The 26,835-nt window shown below is 44.4% G+C and overlaps 2 protein-coding genes across 3 annotated transcripts in view; both read left to right on the top strand.

The window, feature by feature from the left end:
* The window catches only part of STRIP2 (striatin interacting protein 2), a 56,384-nt gene extending 52,218 nt beyond the window's left edge, over positions 1-4,166 (top strand). For both annotated transcript variants that reach the window (XM_074379076.1, XM_039473063.2), the window contains exon 21: positions 1,348-4,166. In XM_074379076.1, the coding sequence (XP_074235177.1) occupies positions 1,348-1,598 (251 nt within the window). In that variant the 3' untranslated portion in view covers positions 1,599-4,166. The remainder of the gene's footprint in view (positions 1-1,347) is intronic.
* Positions 4,167-16,937: 12,771 nt separating this feature from the next.
* Positions 16,938-26,524, top strand: SMKR1 (small lysine rich protein 1). The gene is made up of 2 exons (XM_010343139.2): positions 16,938-17,262; positions 26,008-26,524. The coding sequence occupies exons 1-2, from the start codon at positions 17,194-17,196 to the stop codon at positions 26,203-26,205; spliced, it is 267 nt and encodes an 88-aa protein (XP_010341441.1). The 5' UTR covers positions 16,938-17,193; the 3' UTR covers positions 26,206-26,524.
* The last annotated feature ends 311 nt before the right edge of the window (positions 26,525-26,835 follow it).

The following is a 26,835-nucleotide window of genomic DNA, read 5'->3' as shown; positions in this document are numbered from 1 at the left end:
TCAGAGAGCTTTTTTTAGCTTTGTATTTCCATAATTGTATTTGAGAATTTTTGGTCATGACTTGTCTTTGCTGGGTTTGTAACCTGCTTGAATTTTAAAGGATGATGCAGTAAAGAGTTAAGAGAACTATACTTACTTACCTGGCAGGGAAAATACCATCATGATGAAGGTGGTTTTCTCAGGACAAGGCTCATCCATTGCCCTCCAGATATGCTGACCCCTGCTATTTCCCCCAAACTTGGGAAACTCAATGTTTGTGGTAGTGAGGGACCATATTTTCACTAAAAAAGGGTTTAGAGAACTAAGGGAAGCATATGATAGGCACGTAACAAGCCAGGATGCAACTTCTGCTATAAGACATAAGGTACAATTATCTATTTAAAATCTTGTAAATGTTTAAAACATGAAAATGTTTTATCCTGCAAACGGCACATCTGTTGTTGCTGCCATTATGAGCCCAAACTCAAACTATACTTCCTTATGATAAACCTTTGCATGTAGGACATCAGAGATCTGGGAGATTTGTATCTTTAGCCCTGAAATAAGTGTCTAAGTGAATAGAAGCAAAACATGATCTGTTTTCTGTTTTTACCTTCATTGAAGCCATCACCTCATCATCTTAAAATAAGCTGGCATACAGATTTATCACATGCTGGAGGAGATTCCAGGAAATCAGGAAAGTCTTCAGTAATTGGTCCATTCTGCTTCTCTATATTATACCCTTCCCATTCCTTGAGAGTTGGTGACTCCATTCAGATGGGACACTCTCCTCCCCCAGGAAAAGCTCCATAAAAGAGATTTAATTACCCTTTTGGAAAACATAATACATATAACTAGTAATACATAAAGCTAATAAGAAAGTGAAATAATGAAAAGGAAATACAATAGAAGAAGTCTACCTCCCTCTGGACCCTCATTTCCTTTCTCATAGGTAACCACTGTTACCAGTGTCTAGATTACCCTTCCAAAGATAATTTCTGCATATACAAGCTTATGCATCTGGGCATATGTGTATTTTTTTAAACCTAAGTGTCAGCATGCTATATATTTACTTGGTACATCACTCTTCACAAAAAAAAAAAAAAAAAAAATAGAATTCTGAGCAGTTTCATTTTTGGAATCCCATAGACCATGCTCTGTGGTAAAAGGAGCAGTGTTGGCTGGGTGCAGTGGCTCACGCCTGTAATCCCAGCACTTTGGGAGGCCGAGGCAGGCAGATCAGCTAAGGTCAGGAGTTCAAAACCAGCCTGACCAATATAGAGAAACTCTGTATCTACTAAAAAAAAAAAAAAAAAAAAAGAGGAGCAGCGTCTTGCATGTCTTTTTCTTCCTCTCTTTTCAACACAGACATCGATGCCAGGCCATGGGATTTCCAAGCAGAAGAATGTACCTTGAGGGCCAACATTGAGGCTTTTAACAGCCGTCGGTATGACAGACCCCAGGACTCTGAATTTTCACCTGTGGATAACTGCTTGCAGAGTGTGCTGGGGCAGAGGTTGGATCTGCCTGAAGATTTCCACTATTCATATGAGCTCTGGCTCGAGAGAGAGGTGTTTTCACAGCCCATCTGTTGGGAGGAGCTGCTCCAGAATCACTGACTAACCTCTTGTCAACAAGCATCAATAGATGGAGGTTGGCTCCAATAAATGGTGCTCTGCCTACCCTGTCCATACAGGCTTTGTTACCAGTTCTAGGAGTGCTTGTCACAGGGAGATCAGCTTAAGAACATCCAGTATAGTTCAGGGCTCTTCTTGGGGCTCTTGGACCTAGAGATGGTGCAAGGGTAGGATCCTGAATCACAACAAAATGATCAACTTACCCTGGGGTCAGTTTGGTGCCCAGTTGGCCTTAGAACTCTTTTTGTGGATCAATCCTAGACAAGCTCTTTGGTGGGACCTCTTCCTGCTCTAGTCTTGACTAGAACCAGGCTAGACTTTGCTGGCTTTAAAGAGGAAATTTGTTATGGCATTTAACCTATGGCATTCGTCACAGATAGTGGGAGGTACGAGTTATAAAATAGGGAGAAAGTTTTCTTCTTGCTCACCCTGGATTCCTAGGACTTATCAGAGGTTTGGAAAAAACAACTTTGAAATTAAGTTTGCATTTTAAATTTCAAATTTGGACAGCCTCTTTCTAAAATCATTAGCTCTAAGATTATTTTAGAGCACCTGCACCTTCTTTGTGAAGGATGATGATTTACTATTCCCTCAATACTGCATGTTATAGAAAAGTGTGTCGTGAAGAGTGTTTTTTTAACCCTCATTCTGTAAGAGATCTATATTCAATGTGGAAATTATTTCCTTCTGTACTCTGTATAGGGCATGGAATGCTCTGCCATTTTTAAAGCGCCACAACCAATATGAAATAATCAGGCCCTCTCTAAGGATGTTTCCTATTTTTCTTAAATGACTCCAGTCTCAAAATGGCTGAGTACACTGCAGAAAATTATCCTTTTCATTCTATTCATTTTTTAAATGACAAGTTAACTATAGGAGATTTTATTTATTCAGATGGTATATCCACTTGTGCTCATGATCAATATATTTTTCTAATTGAAAAGAACAGTAAGAGCTTCACAGCTTACCATTTTTCTTTTTCTCCAGTGTTAATTAATGATTTTTCCCCTTTTATTGCTAGCAGTTTCAAAGTGTCATGTGGATATTTAAGCAATACTGCTTCTACCTAAAAGTACTGCACATTTCATTGAAAATATAAGAGTTGATGTACCAGCCTCTTTATATTTCTCTTTTACAGCAGGCTCACATACTTCTCAAGATAAACAAGGTTTTTAGAAAAGTTTCTGATTTAGTTAGGATCATATTATTTCTCTTCTGGCCCCACAGTTATACCATCTGCATCCTCAAGCTTTTTTTTTTTTTTTTTTTTTTTTTTTTTTTTGAGAAGGAGTTTCGCTCTTGTTGCCCAAGCTAAAATGCAATGTGCAATCATGGCTTACTGCAACCTGCAACCTCCGCCTCTCGGGTTCAAGTGATTCTCCTGCCTCAGCCTCCAGAGTAGCTGGGATTACAGGCATGTGGCACCACACCTGGCTAATTTTTTTGTATTTTTAGTAGAAACGGGGTTTTACAGTGTTAGCCAGGCTGGTCTTTAACTCCCGACCTCAGGTGATCCATCCACCTTGGCCACCCAAAGTGCTGGGATTACAGGCATAAGCTGCCGCACCCAGCCTCTTCAAGATTTTTTACTGTAAATGTTGTCCCCCTCTCCCAATTTAGGCACTACTGAATCTTTTTGTGATGGCACCAGGTCACTTTATGTTGGGAGATCTAGTCAAAATTTGCTTATTTACTCTGCCCCTTGTCAACCACAGTCTTATTTGGAGATCATGAATAAAATACTTGACAGTATCCAAAGGAACTATACCAAAATCTAATAAGTAAACCTTGGATTTTACCTCTTTGTGCTTTAAAGTAGCAAGATTTCTGTGTTTAAGGATAGGTCATGGAGAATGTTAAGTAATGGATGAAATTTTTAAAAATAATTTGTACATTTTACCTAAGTAGGACAGTAGTCTTTATTGCAGTCAAAATAATTTGCTAATCATGACTTCTGTAAATTAATCTATGGTCAGGCTAGTATGATTTTAATGTGATTTGAGTAAAAAGATAATTTTCAAGGAAAGAGTAGTCATTCATCAATTTATTTTAAGGCCAGATAGTATTCAATTAATGTCAAAAACAAAGAAATTGCCCTTTTAAAAGCATGTACCTGAATGCTTTTTGAGGCACAGAAGTATGCTAAGCTTTAACATTTTATATTTATTTATAACCCTTCTCTAAGGGAAGGTAATTCTCAGTGCAGATGAAGAAACTGAAGCACCAGGGATAAGTGATCAGTTTCCACTCACATCATTTTTTTCCACAGACTTGCTGGGACTAGCTTTCAGGTATTGACAGCCAGCCCCATATATTAAGGTAACCAGGTTGAATCTCCCAATTTGTGAACCCATGTTTGTGGTTAGGAATAAATTCAAATTAACTAGTCTCCCAATGATGATTACCTTTACTACATAGAAAAACATTATTTGAATGACTTACAGAGGATTTTTATTTGTGAATATTTCAGTAAAGTTTGTATTGATTGTTGATAACACTGTTCATCTACTGAAGTACTTTAATAAAAAGAAAATGAGCTGAAATTCGAAATTTGGTGTTTAAATTCTTCAACACAAGAGAACCTCAATGTCAAACATAGAAAGGAAGGCTATAGGCTGGGCACAGTGGCTCACGCCTGTAATCTTAGCACTTTGGGAGGCCAAGGCAGGCAGATCACCTGGGGTCAGGAGTTCAAGACTAGCTTCACCCACATGGAGAAACCCCGTCTCTACTAAAAATATAAGCGTTAGCTAGGTGTAGTGGCACATGCTTATTTGCAATCCCCAGCTACTCTGGAGGCTGAGGCAGGAGAATCATTTGGACCCAGGAGACAGAGGTTGTGGTGAGCCAAGATCACACCATTGCACTCCAGACTGGGCAACAAGAGCGAAACTCTGCCTCAAAAAAAAAAAAAAAAAAAAAAGGATATAATAAAGTTAATATTACAAACTATTATTTCATCCCCAGAGTATTCCCTGAGGATAGGCTAATACAAGTGAAAACTCCAAATCTTAGTGGCTTTTGACAAATGTTACTTCTTTTTTTTGAGATGGAGTTTTGCTCTTGTTATCCAGGCTGGAGTGCAATGGCATGGTCTCGGCTCACCGCAACTTCCGCCTCCTGGGTTCAGGCAATTCTCCTGCCTCAGCCCCCTGAGTAGCTGGGATCACAGGCACGAGCCACCATGCCCAGCTAATTTTTTGTATTTTTAGTAGAGACGGGGTTTCACCATGTTGACCAGGATGGTCTCGATCTCTTGACCTCGTGATCCACCTGCCTCAGCCTCCCAAAGTGCTGGGATTACAGGCGTGAGCCACCATGCCCGGCCGACGAATGTTACTTCTTTTTCATGGGTCTGGGAGTCAGCCACAGCTCTGCTCCACTCAGCTTGGCTTACTTGGATTGGCTCTGCTCCACAGTCTTTTTTTTCTGGCACTAGACTGATAGAATGGCTCCTACTTGGGACATACATTTTTTATAGTGAAGAGCAAGAGCAAGAGACAAACCTTTCTTTATACCATGCAAGCACATTCAAAGCTCTTGCTTGGATACTGTGTAAATCAAATTGTTCATATACCATTGACCAAAGCAAATCACATGGTCAAGCCTAACATGAGACTGGAGAAGCATACTCTACCTACAGAGTGGCAAACATGGCTGGTATAATACTCTTATATTAGAGCAAGTGAATTGGTCAAAAATATCTGCTCCTATCTTACACACAAAATACACACAGCCCCTCTTCAAGGAAGACAAAAATCGTATCCAGTCATGTGCGAACTGAAGTTTAGGATCTCATCTAGATGAAGGTCTAGTTGAAATGTTTCTTGATTCTGTGACTTGTAAACTTAACCAACAAGATATGTCTACCTAAAATGAGCAACAGAGACCAACTCTCCAAAGCAGAGTTTATTTGGAAATAGCAGGGGACTGCAATCTGCGATATGTATGCTATGGTAGACTACAGGCTCATCCAAAGGGGTTGTGCTAAAGGAGAAGCTTTTAAAGACAGAAGTCCATGTAAACACTTTTGAAACAAAGACCATTGCTTACAGGGGCTGGTTGCAGGAGTTGGAAATAGCTCATGGGTGGAGACATTCATTGTTGGGTGAGTATCCTTGTGTAAGTGGCTTATCTGGAATACTGTGGTGTTGAAGAATTTTTCGCACAGTTACCATCATAGGCATACTCGAATGAGGGCCCCTCTTCCATGGCCTCAGCTCCATTTTGTTTGTTAGAGTTTGACATTAGTGACTCCATTTTAATAATGTCATCAGTTAATAAGCTGAATTGTGGTGGTCAATTCACAATGTATATCTATATCAAAACATCAAGTTGTACTCCTTAATTATATATAATTTTTGTCTCTTTGATATCCAAAGTACATGAAGTATAAACCTATGTGAAGTAAAAAACTTGCCACACTGGGACTTGGAACATAGGTGATAAGTGTGTGTTTAGGGTGGTTTGTCTTGACATGATTTCAGAAATCCTAGGCACACCAATTAATATCTGCTTTCCCTACAATAATAGTTCCAGGTCAGTCTTTTTGATAATAGTGTGATAGAATGTTTTCTGTAGTAAAAGAATGTTTTACAGAATACAGAATTTGACTATAAACCTTTGTGAAATACCCAGTAGATTCTTTAGCAGCTGGTACTATTCTGACATGTGGTTAATGCTAGCACATACAGCTGGGATCTGAGATTACCTAAACCATCTCCATCCAATGCAGGAATTCCTTCACTAGCACCCCCCAGGTGTTTATCTACCCTCTAATATTTTTACTGACAAGAACCTTACTACTTTACACTTTCATTAGTAACAACTGAACTATCTATGACAGAATTATGTGAGTCAATACAATACTATCAACTTTTGGTATTATTTGGGCCAGAAGAACCATGATTACATTTACGGAATCCAAAAACCGAACTTTAGCTATTAGTTGCACTTTCTTCTCTGCTGTATTAGTTTCCTAAAGCTGCTGTAATAAGCTACCAGAAACTGGGTGGCTTAAAATAGTAGAAACTTACTCTGTCTTACAGTGTGGAAGCCAAATGCCTGAAGTCAGGTGTTGCTAGGAAGGTGCTCCCTCCAAAGGTTCAGATGGGAGAATCTGTTCCCCACCTCTTCCAGCTTCTGGGGGCTCCAGGATTCCTGGGTTTGTGGTGCATCATCACTCCAGTCTCTCTGCCTCTGTGGTCACAATGCTTCCTCCCCTTCTCCCTCCAAACTCCCTCTGCTTCTCTCTCATAAGGATACGTGTGATTGCATTTAGGACCCCCTCAGGTGAGCCTCCTTTAAAGATCCTGAATGAAATCACATATTTTGCCATAAAAGGTAATATTCACAGTTTCCTGGGATTCAAATGTGGACAAATCTTTTTTGGAGCCACCATTCAACCCACTATACCCACTAACACTCACCAGAAATCTAACAAGTAGCGACATTGGTTCATTTACTCCCTCTCTATCATCATTAGCAGTGTAAGGCAAGTCCCAGGAGAGGTTATTTTTAATTGAAAAATGCTTACAACTGTAAATGTATTCCAAGGAGATTCAGGTAAAGAAAGATTTTCCGTCTTGGGTAGGGGATATGCCGTGAAGAAGCAAGTGTCCAGTTGAAGAATGCATTTATGTATTTATTGGTATTTTAATTAAGAATATACACATTAGCGGCCGGGCGCGGTGGCTCAAGCCTGTAATCCCAGCACTTTGGGAGGCCGAGACGGGTGGATCACGAGGTCAAGAGATCGAGACCACCCTGGTCAACATGGTGAAACCCCGTCTCTACTAAAAATACAAAACATTAGCTGGGCATGGTGGCACGTGCCTGTAATCCCAGCTACTCAGGAGGTTGAGGCAGGAGAATTGTTTGAACCCAGGAGGCGGAGGTTGCGGTGAGCTGAGATTGCACCATTGCACTCCAGCCTGGGTAACAAGAGTGAAACTCCGTCTCAAAAAAAAAAAAAAAAAAAAAAGAATATACACATTCGCATTAAAAATTCAGAGAATACAAGAGTATACAATGAAAACTGTAATTTCCTCCCATCCAGATCCCTATCTCCTTCCCCAGAAGTAATGACTATCAATTTTTTTTTATCCTTTTAGAAAACTTCCACAATACTCATCCATCTCCTCCCTATCCACATTTTTTTACACAATTGTGAACACAAGACATGCTGTTCTATATGTGCCTTTACCATTTATTTATCTTGGCTATCTTTCCATATTAACATTCTCTCATATGACTATAAATTATGATTATAATCATTTAATAATATATTATGTTAATTAATAATTGAATAAGTCTTCCCTAATATTACCTTCAAATACTTCTCACATAAGAAGGGTATAGATGGGAAGAATGGTGTGTAGCGCGCGTGTGTGTGTGTGTGTGTGTGTGTGTGTGTGTTGTGGGCTGGGGTTAAGGGAGGTTCATTAAGTTCCCATAGCAGTAGGTCAAAACAGTCTGACATATCATTTCCTCAAAACAGTCTGACATATCATTTCCTCAAAGCAGTTCTGGTTATTCAGACTCCCAAATCCTGTAAATGTAATGAGATGGTGCCTGAGTGTGCTGTGGGGAGGTGTTCAGGCTGTTTGCTCCTTTAGTAATTAGCCAGATTTGGCCAAGCACAGTGGCTCACACCTGTAATCCCAACACTTTGGGAAGCCAAGGCAGGTGGATCACGAGGTAAGGAGATTGAGATCATCCTGTCCAACATGGTAAAACCCCATCTCTACTAAAAATACAAAAATTAGCCGGCCGTGGTTGCGGGTGCCTGTAATCCCAGCTACTCGGGAGGCTGAGGGAGGAGAATCACTTGAACCTGGGCGGCGGAGGTTGCGGTGAGATGAGATTGAGCCACTGCCCTCCAGCCTGGTGACAGAGCGAGACTCCGTCTCAAAAATCAATAAATAAAAATAGCCAGATTTAAATTTCAAAAATCAAGAATTTTAAATTTTTACTTTTATTTTATAGAAAAGAACCAAAGTCTTTCTAAGGAACTGCAAGACTACAAAAGTCATCCCACCTCTGCTCCAACACTTTCAGTGAAAGTGACTTCTTTACTAAATAAGACAGTACCATCTGTCCCCTTGCCTCCAAATGGAAACATTACTTCAACCCTTCTGTAACTTTTTGTTCAAATGCTTAATGGAGCTGGCAGGACAAAGATCTTCCATGTGGATGCCTGTAAAAAGATGTCTTTGCCAGAAGATAACATTGTACCCAGAAAGGCAATACAGCATAATGGCTCAGATAGAGGGTGCTAGACCCAACTTGGTGAGCTATTATGTCATGCTCTGCCTCTATTAGCTGTGTGATACGCAACAGATGATCTAATCTCTCTATGCTTCAGATTCCCCATCTGTAAAATGGGGATAACATTACTACTTACCTTCTATGGTTGTATTAAATGAGTATACATTATATATATATATTTTTCTTTCCTTATATCCTTATTCTATAAGCTTTTTCTATGTTTATTTTTTTTCTTTTTCAGTTTTTAAACTTTTTTGTTAAAAACTAAGATAGAAACAAATACATTAACCTAGGCCTGCACAGGGTCAGGATCATGAAGACATCATGGGTGATGGGAATTTTTCAGCCCCATTATAATCTTATGGGATCACTGTTGTATATGTGATCCACCATTCACCAACATGTTGTTATGCAATGCATAGCCTATAACTGGTTTTAAGCTACATCAACACAGTTCAGTAGTTGTAAAAGAAGACATAGGGCCAACAGGCTCAGTGGCTCACGTCTGTTATCTACTTTGGGAGGCCGAGGTGGGCAAATCACAAGGTCAGAAGTTCGAGACCAGCCTAGCCAACATGGTGAAACCTGTCGCTTCTAAAAATACAAAAAATTAGCCGGGCATGGTGGTGTGCACCTGTAATTCCAACTGCTTGGGAGGCTAAGGCAGGAGAATTGCTTGAACCCAGGAGGTGGAGGTTGCAGTGAGCCAAGAGTGTGCCATTGCACTCCAGCCTAGGCAACAGAGCAAGACTCTGCCTCAAGAAAAAAAGAACAAAAGAGGACACAGGGCCCAGAAAGTCTAAAATATTTATACTCTGGCCCTTCACAGAGTTTGCTGGCCTCTGCCCTAGATATGAATAACTCCTCTCCTAAGTCTGCCCCAGCTGGTCTTACCTCCCAAGGTCTTGCGTTCTCACTGCTAGTACCCTAGTGGCTGACCAGAGGAAATTACCTACAAACAGCGTTTTATTTTTTCTGTAACTTTTTCTTCAATATAAGGGCTATCACAGGTGGGGTTATCATGAAATGAATGCAGTGCTATACTATTGCACTTAATGAAATAAAAAGAAAAAGAGGAAGAAAAAATAAAGGAAGGATGGAAAGAAGACGTGACCGGAGTAGAAAGGAGGAAACAGGAATTTTTAAGTGTAACTTCTAAGAAAGACAGTGATAGAATATTCTAAGTTTGGATATTCTAAGAATGCATGCTTCAATTCTGGTAATTTTTAAAAAGAACAGCACAGTTAGCATTACTATTTATAAAGAAGACATAAGGATGCGTATTCATAAATAGATAAAATTAACTAGTGCTATTCTGATGTGAGAATGAACAGTTATCTAAATTTAAATTTTTCTCCCATTTTACATGGGAAGATTTGTTCAGTTCTTGTGGAATAAACATCTAAGGTCCTAAACATTAAGCGATTCTTAACTGAACTGGCATTTAAGACAAATGCATATATGATTAACGATATTCTGATACTAGCAATGTATCAGATCTGCACAATACATACTGATCTGCACTATGTGTTATAACAAGTCTACCACCCAGCCATATACCTCAGCAGCCCTCCTTACCTCCCTGCAGGTCAATGCTAAGGCTTTCTCCCATGCAAAGACCAAAGATCCATTTGGTCAATGGAAAACAGTTTGCCCCTGAAATTATTCCAATTATCACTAGACTATTCATTTTATATCCTGCCTGTCCACTGGCAAAACATGCTTTCTTGTGCTTTATATCTTTTACAGCAAGGCTTCTTGGAAACACTTTCAAATTCACATAGCAGGCTGGGTGCAGTGGCTCATGCCTGTAATTCCAGCACTTTGGGAGCCCAAGGGAGGATCACTTGAGCTCAGGAGTTTGAGACCAGACTGAGCAACATGGGGAGACCCTGTCTCTATAAAAAATTAAAAATTTTAAAAAATTAGTTGGGCGTGGTGGTGCTAGCCTGTGGTCCCAGCTACTAGGAAGGCTCAGGTGGGAGGATCATTTGAGCCCAGGAATTCGAAGCTGCAGTGAGCTGTGACTGCACCACTGCACTCCAGCCTGGGCAACAGAGCGAGAGTCTGTCTTAAAATAAATAAATAATAATAAATAAATTCACATAGCACTTTCACAGTTATTCTATTATATTGCCTTCACAGAAACCCAAGGGAAAAAAAGTGAAGCTCAGAGAATCACCCAACTCATAAGCAGTGAGGCCGAGACTTGAACTCACACCTTCTGGCCTTATACTCAGGAAAGGCACCTTCCTGAATAATTACAATGGTTAACAGCACTGGCTCAACAGACAGAGGGTTCTTTGACTCTGACTGTGAACCTGGGAAAGTTACTCACTTTCTGACTTCGTGTACAAGGTGGAGAACATAATAGAAATGACCACACTGGTTACAGTGAAGTGAAAATACAATGCTGGCCACACGCCCCTTCAGTGTTGGCTATAATCTGCAGTATGAAAGGATGGAATGGGATCTCAAGGGAGGGATTGATACAAGAGAACTTCCAAAGGACGCCTGGGCCTGAGTGATGAACGTATCATTCTAGATGGATTAAAATTAATTAGAGGAGACGAAGAGCAGGAGCCTGGGAGAACAGTGCAGCCAGTGGGGACTGGGCGAGGCAGGAGATAGCCAAAGCACAGGAAATGATGGGGCGGAGGACCAGACTCAGAGGGCAGCCATTCTTCACCACAGAGACTGTGTCATCATGAGAGTGGTAGGCACTGATGTGACTCCCTGAGCTGGCAGGGGAGGGGACACTGAGGGAGAAGCGCACAGGCTGAGGAGTGGACTTTGAGATCATCCCCCAGTTGCAGTGTGGCAGGAGGCAGATGGGCATGTAATGATAATGTCAGCCAGGATGGGCGAGGAGCAGAATGCATGCCTCAGACTTACAGAAGGAGGGGAGGCTAGCAGCCTTCACTTAGGCTCAGACGTCAATGAGAATGAAATCTCTAGGCTTGACAGAATGAAGGCAATAATACTTCTCAATGAACCATGAAAATTATTCCATTAACGTCTATCATTACTGCTGTGGCATAACAGTGAGGAATCTAAAAGAGGCTGCTCATGTGGAGAAGACAAGGAAACCTCTTTCTAACTGGAGTGCAGATTTGTGCAATGCCAGAGGCCGAGGCTGAGTTTAATGGCATAAAGTATTGTTAGTGATTAATGAGTTCACACTTTGTGCTAGGCCTTGAAAGTTGAACAGGCTTCTGATGATAAGCAAGGAGGAGAAAACACTCCAGCTAAAGCGGACCACATAAGTAGAGGCTGGGAGGTGCGGAGCACCACAAATCCCAGAGGCAGAGGAGAGTGGCCAATATAAGGCATGAGGGGCCAGCAAGGGTAAGTATGGAGGTGAGATTCAGAAAGACTACACATATTCATACCATACCAAGGAGTTCTTTGTAGGAGAAAATGGGTGAGACATGATTAAATCTGTGCTTTAGAAAGAATACTAGATGGAGTTCAGAAGCCTGAGGCAGCAGCCCAGGCCAGAGGCGGCACAGGCCCGGGCAGGGTGGTGATCTGAGGAAGAGGTGGGTGGGGAAGGGCAGTCCCCCAGAGAGGCGAGGCTTGGCAAGCAGTGCAGGAGGGCATACTGAGAGGCTTGCAGCTGAGTGACTGGGAGCAGGTGGCACCATCCACAGGCTTAAAAAGTCAGGGTCAGGTGTGGTGGCTCATCCCTGTAATCCAAGCACTTTCAGAGGCTGATGCAAGAGGATCCCTTGAGTACAGGAGTTCAAGACTAGCCTGAGAAACATAGGGAGACCCCCATCTCTATTAAAGAAAAAAATATATTAAAGAAGGGGAAGGGAGGGGAGAGGGGGAGGGGAGGGGAGGGGAGGGGATCAGCTGGGTTTGGTGGCTCATGCCTGTAATTCTAGCACTTTGGGAGGCCAAGGCGAGTGGATCACCTGAGGTCAGGAGTTCGAGACTAGCCTGGCCAACATGGCAAAACCCCATCTCTACTAAAAATACAAAAATTAGTCAGCCATGGTAGCACACGCCTGTAATCCCAGCTACTCTGCAGGCTGAGGCAGGCGAATTGCTTGAACCAAGCGGGCAGTGGCTGCAGTGAGCCAAGATCACACCACTTCACTCTAGTCTGGGTGAAAGAGCAAAGCTCTGTCTCAAAAAAAAAAAGAAAAGAAAAAGAAAAAGAAAGAAAGAAAGAAAAGAAAAGAAAACGGAAGTCAGGAGGCAGCCTCAAGTAGATGCAGATGAGAGTGTTCAAGATATAAGGAGAGAGACATGGATCAAAGGTGACCAGTTCCTAGCATGGGTACCTTGATGGCTGCTGAGGCCATCATCCAAAACAGAAGGAGGAGATGCACATTTGCTATGAGAAGTGTTTGATTTTATTTATTTAGAGATAGGGTCTTGCTCTGTCACCCAGGCTGGAGTACAGTGGTGCAATCACAGTTCACTGCCATCTTGACTTCCTGGGCTCAAGTGATCTTCCCACCTTAGCCTCCCAAGTAGCTAGGACCACAGGTATGTGCCATCATATCCAGTAACTTTTGTATTTTTTTTTTTTTAAATAGATGGGGTTTCACCATGTTGCCCAGGCTGGTCTCGAACTCCTGCGTTCAAGCAATCCACCTGCCTCAAGCCTCCCAAAGGACTTGCAGGTGAGAGCCACCACGCCCAGCCATGTTTGATTTTAGATGTGGTAGGGTAAGTTTCCTAAGAGTTGAAGTTTCAAAATCAACTTATCAATTTATAATTTATATATTGTAAACTGCACACATTTGAAGTATATAATTTAATTCTGACAAATGTATATACCTGTGCAGGGCCAGGTTCATGGGCTGCTTCACCCCAGTGGGCACACAGAGACCTACTCTCAGAAGGGCCACATGCTTCGGGGTTAATGCTCTGAGTTCATGGTGTGAAAATTTCTTAGTAATTTTACCTTTTTTTTTCTTTTGAGACGGAGTCTCACTTTGTGGCCAGGCTGGAGTGCAATTGCAATGGCTTGATCTCGGATCACTGCAACCTCCACCTCCTGGGTTCAAGCAATTTTCCTGCCTCAGCCTCCTGAGTTGCTGGGACTACAGGCACGTGCAACCACACCTGGTTAATTTTTTTTTTTTTTTTTTAATGTAGAGACAGGATTTCACTATGTTAGCCAGGATGGTCTCGATCGCTTGATCTCATGATCTGCCTGCCTCGGCCTCCCAAAGTGCTGGGATTACAGGTGTGAGTCACCGAGCCTGGCCTTAATTTTACCTTTGAATTTGTGTTTTGTCAATAAAATGGAATGGGAAAATGGAGCATGCTGGGGTAAGGTGGTTGGCATCTTAGCTCCTACTGAGTCTCACCTCGTCACCCCCAGCAACCCCCAATCTCCACCCTTACCCTACCCTACCCCCATCCCCACCCCCATCTAGGGCAGGACATGGCAGTACCCCAGCACATTCGGAGTGAGACATGTGAGCATCCTGTCCACCACAGTCATGGTACCAAGCACATCCTGGCACAGAGGGCCCAATCCCTCAAGGGTCACCCATCTGCTATGGGAAGATAGCTAGGTAAGGGAGTGTTCCCAGGCTGAAGGAAACACATTAAACAGTAAATAAAAACAGCATAACAGGCTGCTAGAGACTGCAGAGAAAAGGAAAGCTTTCTAATTTAGTACCTTTAGTGACACTTTTCCCTGCTTCTTCCTGTTTTCATTTTGCACTGAGCCATGCAAATGTAGCCAGCCCTGCACCTGTGTAGCTACTGCCACAATCAGGATGGCGAATTTCCATTGCTCTGGAATTTTCCTCTTAGCCCATTGCAGAGTCAATCCTCCTCCACCATGGCACACCTTAATCACTGATCTACTTTCAAGACAGCTGAGTTTTAAAACTTATAGGAGGAGGCCAGGCACGGTGGCTCACACCTGTAATCCCAGCACTTTGGGAGGCCAAGGCAGGCTGATCACCTGAGGTCAGGAGTTCAAGACCAGCCTGGCCAACATGGTGAAGCCCCATCTCTACTAAAAATATAAACATCAGCCAGGTGTGGTAGCACATGCCTGTAATCCCAGTTACTCAGGATGCTGAGGCAGGAGAATAGCTTGAACCCAGGAGGTGGAGGTTGCAGTGAGCAGAGATCATAATGTTGCACTCCAGCCTGGGTGACAGGGTGGGATTCCACCTCAAAACAGAAACAAAAACCTTGTAGCAGGACTCTGAATCTCTGATCTGGAGGTCAGGAAAAGCAGGGCTGGAACAGATTTGGGAGTGATCTCACAGGGGTAACCTTGGGAGAAATGAGATAACCCAAAGAAAGTGCAAGACACTAGGGTGGGCCAGCCACATCCAGGGATGAAGACAGAGGCAAGCAGAGAAGAGGTGGAGAGCAGGAGAATTTGCCATATCCAGGGCATATCGACTCATAAGAAACACTCACAGACATATTGAAAGTAGTTGGAAGTTGGGATTGCTTTGTTAATGAAGGATTAGGGAAAGCATATCTATGAGAACGTAGAACATAAACTTCCCCTTTGAAAGCCAGTTCATCTTTCAAGAGAAAGCAAACAAAACATCTGATCCTTGCAGAGCCTTCCAGGACCCTACTCCCGCTTCCTGGTCTAGTCTCCTCCTCCTCTCCCAATTTTGGCATAATTGACTGCTCCTTGTCATCCAGATCTGTTTTCAAGAGGCCTTCCCCAGTCGCCAATCTAAAAGAGCACCTAGTGGTCACATGAATTTAATGCAGTATGCCGTATTGTCCTTATCACTTTTAATGTCTCCAGGCCCTCCATTTCAGTCACGACCACCTCCCCCAGAACACCCCTTAAAAGAACAAGGACATTGCTTTACTCAGAGCTCAGTTTCCAGGGCCTAGAAGAGTGTCAGGCACGTGGCAGATACTCAATAACTGTTGAATAAAAAGGAATCACAGGCCAGATGCCGTGGCTCACGTCTGTAATCACAGCACTTTGGAAGGCTGAGGCCTGCGGATCACCTGAGGTCAGGGGTTCGAGACCAGCCTGGCCAACATGGCGAATCTCTACTGGAAATACAAATTAGCTGGTCGTGGTGGCGGGGGCCTGTAGTCCCAGCTACTCGAGAGGCTGAGGCAGGAGAATGGCTTGAACTTGGGAACTCGGGAGGTGGAGATTGCAGTGAATCGAGATCACACCACCACACTCCTGCCTGGAAGACAGAGAGACTCAGTCTCCAAAAAAAAGGAATGACTAGTCATAAAAAAACAATGAGTCCTGTACCCCCTAAAGTGTAGCCTTCCCCTGCGGAAAGGGAGGCTGGAACCAGCAAGGCTGGAGGCAGAACTGTACCTTTCTCGCCCAATCCTACCTGTAAAAGAACTCCCTCTCGGCCGGGCGCGGTGGCTCAAGCCTGTAATCCCAGCACTTTGGGAGGCCGAGGCCGGTGGATCACAAGGTCGAGAGATCGAGACCAACCTGGTCAACATGGTGAAACCCCGTCTCTACTAAAAATACAAAAAATTAGCTGGGCATGGTGGCGCGTGCCTGTAATCCCAGCTACTCAGGAGGCTGAGGCAGGAGAATTGCCTGAACCCAGGAGGCGGAGGTTGCGGTGAGCCGAGATCGCGCCATTGCACTCCAGCCTGGGTAACAAGAGCGAAACTCCGTCTCAAAAAAGAACTCCCTCTCCAGCCCTTTAGTCTCTCGGGCCCTGAATCTCTTTACCGGGCTCTTTTGCAAACATTTCACCTGATATTCCCCCTTCACTGTCACAGTCCTTATGCTCGTCTTCCAAAAGAGTTTCTCCGATTATTTCTCCCAAGTCGGCCAAGTGAGCCGCCTAGCCTGCGCTCTCACCCACCACGCCACCCCAGTGGGAGCTCCGCCCGCTTCCGCCCCGTCTCCCCTCGCCAGTCCCCTCGCCCCGCGCCCGCGGCTCCGGCGGCTCAAGCCCAGACACTCCAGCGCCGAACCCGGGTTTCCAGAGCTGGAGGGCGTGGTCTGCCTCGCGCTACGTAAAGGCCCACCCGCGCGCGCGGCCGCGTTGCCCTGGCAGCGATAATTCGGCGAGGCCCTGCCCCGCCTCCGGCGATTGTGCGCGCGGCCCCGCCCCCGAAACGCTCGCCGGCCCGAAGAGCGCAGCTCCCGCGGCCTCTGTGCGGCGGCGCCGGTGCGGTGTGGGGCGAGCAGGCGCCTCGTGTCCAGGCGGCTCCGCAACTGGCTGCCCCCTGAGCCGGCTGCGCCCCTCCCAACGACCCCGGGGAGGCGTGCCGAGGCCGGGCCCGCGGCGGTTCCCCGAGGAGGTCGGAAAAGGGGCCGGGGGCGCGGCGGGAACGGGCGCTGGGGCAGCGGCCCCGGTGGATGCGAAGGGCTTCGGTATCGGGAGTCCATGCCACGGCCGCCAGCTCGGCTGAGAAAGGGATCGCCATGGTAATCCCCGCCTCCCTGAAGTACCGGGGGCCCGGGCGCGCGCCGTGGAGCCCCAGGCTGTCTCAGAGAGGCGCGGGCGCCGAGGTCACTGCCTCTCCCTAGGGGCGACCTCAACGCCTGGCGAAAAGATGCGGGAACAGGGAGTGCCCGGCAGTCCGCTCCTGCCAGGGGTGCAGCAGCAGCAGCCGGAGTCAGGCGAGCCCTCTTTCCGGGTTCTAGGTCGTGGTCCTGTTGAGCAGTCCTCACACCCAGACGGTTGATGTGGGAAATAAAGGCGGGTTGGGGGTGGTACCGTGGTGTGGGACCCCAGGGCTCCAGGCCATGCCCACTGTGACGAGTCCGGGCTCTTAGCTGCCGCCGCCACCCTGAGTCCCTGTGCGGGAGTCTGCTGCTCTGCAGACTCAGGAAGTAGAGAGTGAGCCCTGGTGCCACCACCTTGCTTCCAACAGCATTCCTATTCCTCAGCCCTCTGCCAGTCACTTGCGACCTCCTTCTCACCCTCGCTGTTCTTTTCAGAAGGGCTGTGACCTTCCAGCTCCTGCCCCAAGTCCTAGGGAGGCACCATTGTCTGCTAAACTAAGTACTGCACGCTAGAGTTGGTTGCACAGACCGCTTGCTAAAGGGGCCTCAACCTCGAGCTTTCTCTGCCTTATTCTCTCTGCTAAACAATAACAAAACCAAAAACCTCTCATCCCACACTAAATCTGCATTCTTCTGGAAGCCCCTTGCGCCTTCCCTGTCTTGATCCATTTTCTTTTGAGACTTGGCTCAGAAGGACCGTGCCTTCTGTTCCCCCAGCGCCCACAGCCCTTTGTACCTCACCTCTGGTGCTTTGGCTGTTTTTTCTTGGAAAGCCTTACTCCTCGCCCCCATTAGACTCTAGTGTAGAAATGTCATTGTTAAGTTTCTGTGTTGTTTCCAGTTTGTTTCGTGTAAACTGATTAAGTAAAATTTCTTGGTTTAAATTGAATCATTCCATGGTTACTATTTTTATTTTTATTTTTTTGAGACAGGGTCTTGCTTTGTCACACAAGTTGGAGTACAGTGGAGTGATCACAGCTCACTGCAATCCTCGACCCCTGGGGCTCAAGCAGTCCTTCTGCTCCAGCCTCCCAAGTAGCTGGGACCCCAGGTGTGCATCACCATGCCCGGCTAATTTTTGTATTTTTAATAGAGACAAGGTTTCACCATGGGGGCCAGGCTGGTCTCAAACTCCTGGGCTCAAGGGATTTGCCCACCTTAGCCTCTCAAAGTGCTGGGATTACAGGCATGAGCCACTGTGCCCAGCCAATTGCCATTTCTTTCAGGGCCCAGGGAACTGAGGCAGAATGCTGTACAAGCCATTTAAGCAAATGCCAATTAATTCATACTCCTGGAATGAAGGTCAAACACATTAGTGCACAGAGCCTGCAAGCCAGAGCAGTGCCCTGCCTACCTTTTCTGACTCAGCTGCTCTCACTGGCCTTCTTGGTTGCCTGTGGGCTGGCCACGTTGGCTTTTTCTGGGTTTCAGTCTCTTTGCTCACCTTCCCTCCAGCCTCAGAGCCTTTATGTAGGCTGTTTGCCTTGGGATTCCCTACCCTTAGCCCACAGGCCACTCAGGGAACCCTTCCTTTAATGTCCCAGACCAGGTCAGCCCTTGCCCATGTTGTGCTGTTATAACATCATGTATTACAGGCATTATAGGGCCTTTATTCATTTATTTGTTTTTGTTTATTTATTTTTTTAGAGATAGGGTCTTGCTTTGTTGCCTAGGCTGGAGTGCAGTGGCGCCATATGTAGCTCACTTAGGCCTTGAATTCCTGAGCTCAAAGGGTCCTTCCACCTCAGCCTTCGGAGTAGCGGGGACTACAAGTGTATGCCACTGAGCCCCGCTAATTTAGAAAAAAAAATTTTTTTGAGATGGAATCTTGCTCTGTCACCCTGGCTGGAGTGCAGTGATGCAATCTCGGCTCACTGCAACCTCCGCCTCCAAGGTTCAAGTGATTCTCCTGCCTTAGCCTTCTGAGTCGCTGGGATTACAGGCACGTGCCACCATACCTGGCTAATTTTTGTATTTTCAGTAGAGATGGAGTTTTACCATATTGGCCAGGCTGGTCTCGAATTCCTGACCTTGTGATCCACCCGCCTTGGCCTCTCAAACTGCTGAGATTACAGGCATGAGCCACTGCCCCTGGCTAATTTTTTATATTTTTATAGAGACAGATCGGATTTCACCATCTTGCCCAGGTTGGTCTCAAACTGGGTGCAAGTGATCCACCAGCCTTGGCCCCGCAGAGTGCTGAGATTACATGTATGAGCCACCATATCCAGCCAATAGGGCCCTTTCTTCACAGCATGGGTCATGAGTAGATGTGTTTGTGATTAGGTGGCTAGTGTCTTTCTCAGAACTCACTGGACTGTAAGCACCATGAGATCTCCTTGGCTCCCCATCTAATACAGGGCCTGGGTACACAGCAGATATTTAAGTATTTGTTGAATGAATGAAGGAGGGATCTTAAAACTCAGAAAAGCAGAAATCCACATTTGCTTTCTTTTTTTTTTTTTTTTTTTTTTTTTTTTGAGACAGAGTTTCGCTCTTGTTACCCAGGCTGGAGTGCAATGGCGCGATCTCGGCTCACCGCAACCTCCGCCTCCTGGGCTCAGGCCATTCTCCTGCCTCAGCCTCCTGAGTAGCTGGGATTACAGGCATGCGCCACGATGCCCAGCTAATTTTTTGTAATTTTAGTAGAGACGGGGTTTCACCATGTTGACCAGGATGGTCTCGATCTCTTGACCTCGTGATCCGCCCGCCTCAGCCTCCCAAAGTGCTGGGATTACAGGCTTGAGCCACCGCGCCCGGCCACATTTGCTTTCTAAATCCGGTTCCTGCATTGCTTCTCAGTTGCGATATATTCGTTCACTCAGCATATATGTATGCATCCTTGCAGTGTGCCAGATTTTAGTGTAGGCTGGGGAATTCAGTGGTAAATTCATAGAATCTCTGGTGAGGGAAACAAACAATAAACATAAACAACAATTACTATTAACTAGGGAAAAGTGCTGACGGTAATGGGATGGAAAGTGACTTTACGGGGGTTGTTGGGAGACTGTTAATGACAGAGAGACCGCTGTACATCCCCCGTCCCCAGCCTGGGACAGTGTCAGTTTATATTTGTTTATATTTGTTGAAGTGTCTTCGTTTGGGCAGTAAATTATGTGGTTGCTCCAGTTGTAGACAGAGTATAGACACAATGTCAGGAGGTTTTTCTTTTTTTCTTTTTTTTTTTCTTTTTCTTTTTTCTTTTTTTTTGGAGATGGAGTTTCTTTCTTGCTGTCCAGGCTGGAATGCAGTGGTGCAACCTCAGCCTCCCAGATTTCAAGCGATTTTCCTGCCTCAGCCTCCCAAGTAGCTGGGATTACAGGCATGCACCACCACGCCCAGTTAGTTATTATATTTTCAGTAGAGGCAGGGTCTCACCATGTTTGCCAGGCTGATCTCAAACTCCTGATCTCAACTGATCCACCTGCCTCAGGCTCCCAAGGTGCTGGGATTACAAGCGTGCGCCACCACATCCGGCCTGTCAGGGAGGTTTTTCTGAAAAGGTGGTATTTGAGCAGAGGCTAGCATAAAGGGAAGCAACGAATCCGGCCCCTTCAATTAGAAGGTGTGCAGGAAGAGCAAGCATTGCACAGGGAGAAGCTTGGAGTGTTGGGAACTGGAAGAAAGTCCCACGTGGCTGGAGTCAAGTGGTCTTCCTTAAGGAGTTTGGAGGGTTTTATGTTGGAAGCTGCATGTTCTGAGACCAGGAATAGTCAAGAGCCACAAAGTTGTACTGAACCAACCCAAGGAATAGATGGACCCAGAAACAAAACATTTCTTACTCCCATGTAATAATTTCTTAACAGATTTATTGAGGTGGAATGTATATACAATACATTTTACATGTTTAAAATCCATACTTAGGGCACAGTGGCTCATGCCTGTAATCCCAGCATTTGGGGAGGCTGAGGCAAGAGGATAGCTTGAGCTCAGGAGGTCGAAACCTGCCTAGACAGCATAGTGAGACCCTCATCTCTACAAAAAGTAGAAAAAATTAGTGAGGCATGGTGGTGCAAATCTGTAGTCTTAGTTACTCAGGAGGCTGAGGTAGGAGGATTGCTTGAGCCTGGGAGATCGCGCCACTGTACTCCAGCTTGGGCAACAGAGTGAGACCTGTCTCAAAAAATAAATAAAAATGAAATGCACACTTTGATAAGTTTGACAGATGTGTGCCTTCATTAAGCCATCACCACAATCAAGATTATAAACACAGCCATCGCCCCGTTTTTTTGTAATCCACCTTTCTCTCTTGCCCCTCTCAGCACCCCTACTCCCTCCCAACCCTCCCAGGCTGGTCTGCCCTCTCTCTAGATTAGTTTATGGTTTCTAAGATTTTATATATATGCAATCATACATTATAGTTTTTTTTAACTTTACTTTTTTACTTGCATAATTATTTGGAAATTCATCCACATTGTAGCATGCATCAATAATTATTCTTTTTTATTGCTGAGTAGTGTTCCATTGTATGGTTATACCATGGAGTATCCATTCATCTGCTGCTGGGCTTTTGGATTCTTTTTTTTCTTTTTTTTTCTTTTTGAGACAGGGTCTCATTTTGTCACCCAGGCTGGAATGCAGTGACATGATCATGGCTCACTGCAGCCTTGACTTCCCTGGGCTCGGATGATCCTCCCATCTTAGCTGGAACTACAGATGCATACCACCACCACACCTAATTTTAAAAAATAAGAGAGAGATACGGGATCCTGTTTTGTTGCCCAGGCTGATCTTGAACTCCTGGGCTCAAGCGATCCTCCTACCCTGGCCTCCCAAAGTGTTGGGATAACAGGCATGAACCACTGTGCACGGCCTGTTTCCAGGTTTTAGCTATTACAAATAAAGCTGCTGTGAACACTCACGTAAAAGTCTTTGAATGAACATATCCTTTCATTTCCACGTCAGGAGTGGAATGCCTGGGTTATATGGTAGGCATGTATTTGACTTTTTTGTTTTAATTTTTTTTTTCTTTTTTTCTTTTTTTTTTTTTTTTGCGACAGAGTCTTGCTCTGTTTCCCAGGCTGGAGTGCAATGGCAAAATCTCGGCTCACTGCAACCTCCACCTCCCGGGTTCTAGCAATTCTCCTGCCTCAACCTCCTGAGCCTCTGGGATTACAGGCACACACCACCACACCCAGCTAATTTTTTGTATTGTTAGTAGAGATCGGGTTTCACCATATTGGCCAGGCTGGTCTCAAACTACTGACCTTGTGATCTGCTCGCCTTGGCCTCCCAAAGTGCTGGGATTACAGGCATGAGCTACCGCACCCGGCCTGTGTTTAACTTTTTAGAGACTACAAACTGTTTTTTTAAAGTGGTTCTGTCATTTTAGATTTCCATCAGCAGTGCATGAGAGTTTAAGTTTCTTCTTCACTAGTACTTAGTAGCATCAGTATTTTTGACTTGAGCCATTCCAAAAGGTACATGGTGGTATCTCCCGGTTTTCATTGTATTTCGCTAATGAGTTAATGTTGAGTATCTTTTCATGTGCTTATTTGCCATCTGTATATCTTCTTTGGGAAAGGGTCTACTCAACCTTTGAATGTGTTTTATTGAGTGGTTTTCTTACTATCGTGTTTTGAGACTTCTTTGTTCCCCATATAGGCCTTTATGAGATATGTGATTTGCAGGCATTTCCCCCAGTCTGATGCTTGGCTTTTCATTCTCTTAGTATCTTTTGAAGAGCAAAAATTTTAAATACTGATGGTGAGTTTTCATGAGTTGTGCTTTTAATATCATATCCAATAAATATTTCCCTAATAATCCAAGGTAACAAAGGGTCTTCTATATTTTCTTCTAGAAGTGTTATAGTTTTTCGTTTTACATTTAGTTCTATTACCTATTTTGAGTTAATTTTTATATATGGTGCAACTATGGGTTGAGGTTCATTTTTTTGCAAATGGATATTCGTTATTCCAGCACCACATGCTGAAAAGGTCTTTGTTCCACCGATACCTTTGTTGAAAATTAGTTGATCAAATACGTGTAGATCTATTTCTGGACTCTGTTCTATCCCATTGTTCTAGTTGCCTGTCTTGACACCACTACCGCACCATCTTTTTACAGTAGCTTTATAATAATTTTTTAAATAAGGTAGTATTAGTCTGCCAATTTTGTTCTTTTCTTTCTTTTTTGAGACAGAGTTTGAGACAGAGTCTTACTCTGTCACCCAGGCTGGAGTGCAATGATGTGGTCTCTGCTCACTGCAACCTCAGCCTCCTGGCTTCAAGAGATTCTCCTGCCTCAGCCTCCTAAGTAGCTGGGATTATAGGGATGCACCACCATGCCCGGCTAATTTTGTATTTTTAGTAGAGACTGGGGTTCCCCATGTTGGTCAGGCTGATCTCAAACTCCCAACCTCATGTGATCCGCCTGCTTAGGTCTCCCAAAGTGCTGGGATTACAGGCGTGAGCCACCTCGCCTGGCCACAAGAGACACTTTTTAATAATATACTTCCATCTGTTATTTTCTGGATGTGTGAGTCAGAGGACATAAAGAAGTTCAATTCAGTTATCTAGCAAATATAAATGTAAAACCAAAAACTATAACAGTTCTAGAAGAAAATATAGATGTTTGTTACTTGTGTTAGGCAAAGATTTCTTGGATATGACAAAAGCACAATCCATGAAAAACAAGTTGATAAGCTCAAAATGTAGTTTATTTCCAGTTTAGGGTGGTATCCATTCATTTTCCCAGAGAACACCAACCTTATGGGGCAGTCATAGAAAGAGAATAGATGCCGAGCCTGGTGGACACAGTTTCCATGTGCTGGGTAACCTCATGGAGCTCCGACATTTCCATTTTTGAAGGCAGGAATGATACCTACCTACCTTGAAAAACAGCTCTGAGGATTGGTGGTGTTAAAGATAATGGCGTGGGCTGGGCACAGTGGCTCAAGCCTGTAGTCCCAGCACTTTGGGAGGCCAAGATGGCAGGCTTGCTTGAGCCCAGGAGTTCAAGAGCAGCCTAAGCAACATAGCGAGGCTGTCTCTACTCAAAAATAAAAAAATTAGCCAAGTGTGGTGGCTCACGCCTGTGGTCCCAGCTACTTGGGTGGCTGAGGTTGGAGGATCGCTTGAGCCTGGAAGGTCAGGGTTACAGTAAGCTGAGTTTGTGCCACTGCACTCCAGCCTGGGCGACACAGAAGGACCCTATATCCAAAAAAAAAAAAAAAAAAGAAAGTAATGAAAATCATCATTTATTATTTCTTTCATGTCAGCCATTGTGCTTGATATCTTATCCCTGTGTCTCATTTAAACCCCATGACTGCTTAATGAGGTAGAAACTACTTGTGAAACAAATGCCACAATATATATTTGCATCCTGATTATCAAACTTGTTTTAATGTTTGTTATGAAAATTTTCAAACATAAGTGAAAATAGAATTGTGAAGTAAATCCTCATCTATCCAGTTCTCAGACTCAGGAATGATTAGGATTTTGCCCCATTTGCTTTCTGTTTTTTCTGGGCGCGGGACAGTGGGGGAGCTGCAGTGTTTTAAAGCAAACCTCAGGCCTCCTTTCATCTCATCCCTGCAGATTTCAGCATGCGCTTCAGAAGCGTGCGAACATTTTCTTCTATCATCCGATGCCATTATCAGACCTCATAGAATTACTAATAATCCTTTGACATTATCAGATTTCCCTGATTAACTCAAAAACATCTTTTTGCAGCTTGTTCGAATAAGAATTCGAACAAGGGCCACACTCTGCATTAGGTTGGGTCTCTTTTAATCTGGGTGCTTAATAAACCCTTGTCAAATTAGATTGCATGTGACTTCCATGCAAATTAGATTGCATGTGAATAATTATAATTCTGGGTCAGAATTACACTTTGCTTTCGCAAGGCAGTTCTGTTGCATTAATTGTTTTCTTTTGCCAAAGGGGGTTTGTCATTTAGAGAAGACACGACAGTGCAAACTGGTGTGGCTGCTATTTTGACTCATTTCTTTTTAGGAATTTTTTGCTTGTTCAATACAGAAATACTGAAAATGATACCAAGTTTATAAAAACTAACTCGACCTGGTGCGGTGGCTCACACCTATAATCTCAGCATATTTGGAGGCCGAGGCAGGAAGATGACTTGATGTTAGGAGTTTGAGACCAGCCTACCCAACATGGTGAAACCCTGACTCTACTAAAAATACAAAAATTAGCCAGGTGTGGTGGGTGCCTGTAATCCCAGCTACTTGGGAGGCTGAGGCAGGAGCGTCATTTGAGCCTGGGATGTGGAGGTTGTAGTGAGCTGACAGCATGCCACTGCACTCCAGCCTGGGTAGTGGGAATGAAACTCTAAACTCTGTCTCAAAAAAAAGAGGCCAGGTGCAGTGGCTCACACCTGTAATCCAAGCACTTTGGGAGGCTGAGGCAGGTGGATCACCTGAGGTCAGGAGTTTGAGACCAGCCTGACCAACATGGAGACACCCTGTCTCTACAAAAAGTACAAAATTAGCAGGGCATGGTGGTGCATGCCTGTAATCCCAGCTGCTCCAGAGGCTGAGGCAGAAGAATCGATTGAACTCAGGAGGTGGAGGTGGAGGTGAGCCAAGATTGTGCCATTACACTCCAGCTTAGGTGACAAGAGTGAAACTCCATCTGAAAAAAAAAATAATAATAAAACGAAAAACTAACTTCCCTCCTTCCATATTTATATTTGTTTTGAAAGCCAGGTAAAGGGAAAAAAGGAAAAGGCCAGGGCAAGTCTCATGGGAAGAAACAGAAGAAACCGGAAGTGGACATTCTCAGCCCTGCGGCCATGCTGAACCTCTACTATATCGCCCACAACGTCGCTGACTGCCTGCACCTGCGAGGCTTCCACTGGCCGGGTGCTCCCAAAGGAAAGAAAGGGAGGAGCAAGACTTAAGTGACAGCATTTCAGCATTTCACAGCACATCCATGTTACGGGAAGGGAAGTCAGGATAACACAACGATTGCCAGCAACGTAGACTTGACTCCAGACGACTTGAGATGCAAATTAAGTGTGCTTTTCTGTGATGGTTGATGATCAGGAAATGTACTTTACTTCCTCAGTTCTGCCAGATATGGTTTACCACTTCAGTTTTTCGGGAGTTATAGGGTGGGAAAAGTCTGAGTAATAATTCCTACACAGTGTGGTGGAATTCATAGAACTTTCAACAATTATTATAATTCTGGGTCAGAATTAAACTTTGCTCTCACGAGGCAGTTCTAGTTGCATTAATTGTTTTCTTTTGCCAAAGGGGCTTTGTCATTTAGAGAAGACACAGCAAGAAGCGCTGGGTTTCCTTAGGAACTTTCCTCTCTTGGGCACTATTTCCTTTTTTTAAATGGAAATAATAAATACTTTGTTTCTATGATTTTCTTCTCAGCAGTCTGACTCTGTCTGATTTGAATTAGCCACAGGCTCCGAGGATGCTAAGATGGTCACGACTGTGACCGTGCCAGTCCTGCAAGCAGATGGCGAGAAGCGGCTGACAGTGTGAAATGGCTGGATGCAGGTCAAAGGGACAAAATC

Source organism: Saimiri boliviensis, chromosome 10 (genome assembly GCF_048565385.1).
Source record: "Saimiri boliviensis isolate mSaiBol1 chromosome 10, mSaiBol1.pri, whole genome shotgun sequence".
NCBI classification, from domain to species: Eukaryota; Metazoa; Chordata; class Mammalia; order Primates; family Cebidae; genus Saimiri; species Saimiri boliviensis.
Note: the sequence above shows the minus strand (reverse complement) of the source record. Positions and strands in the feature narration are given on the sequence as shown.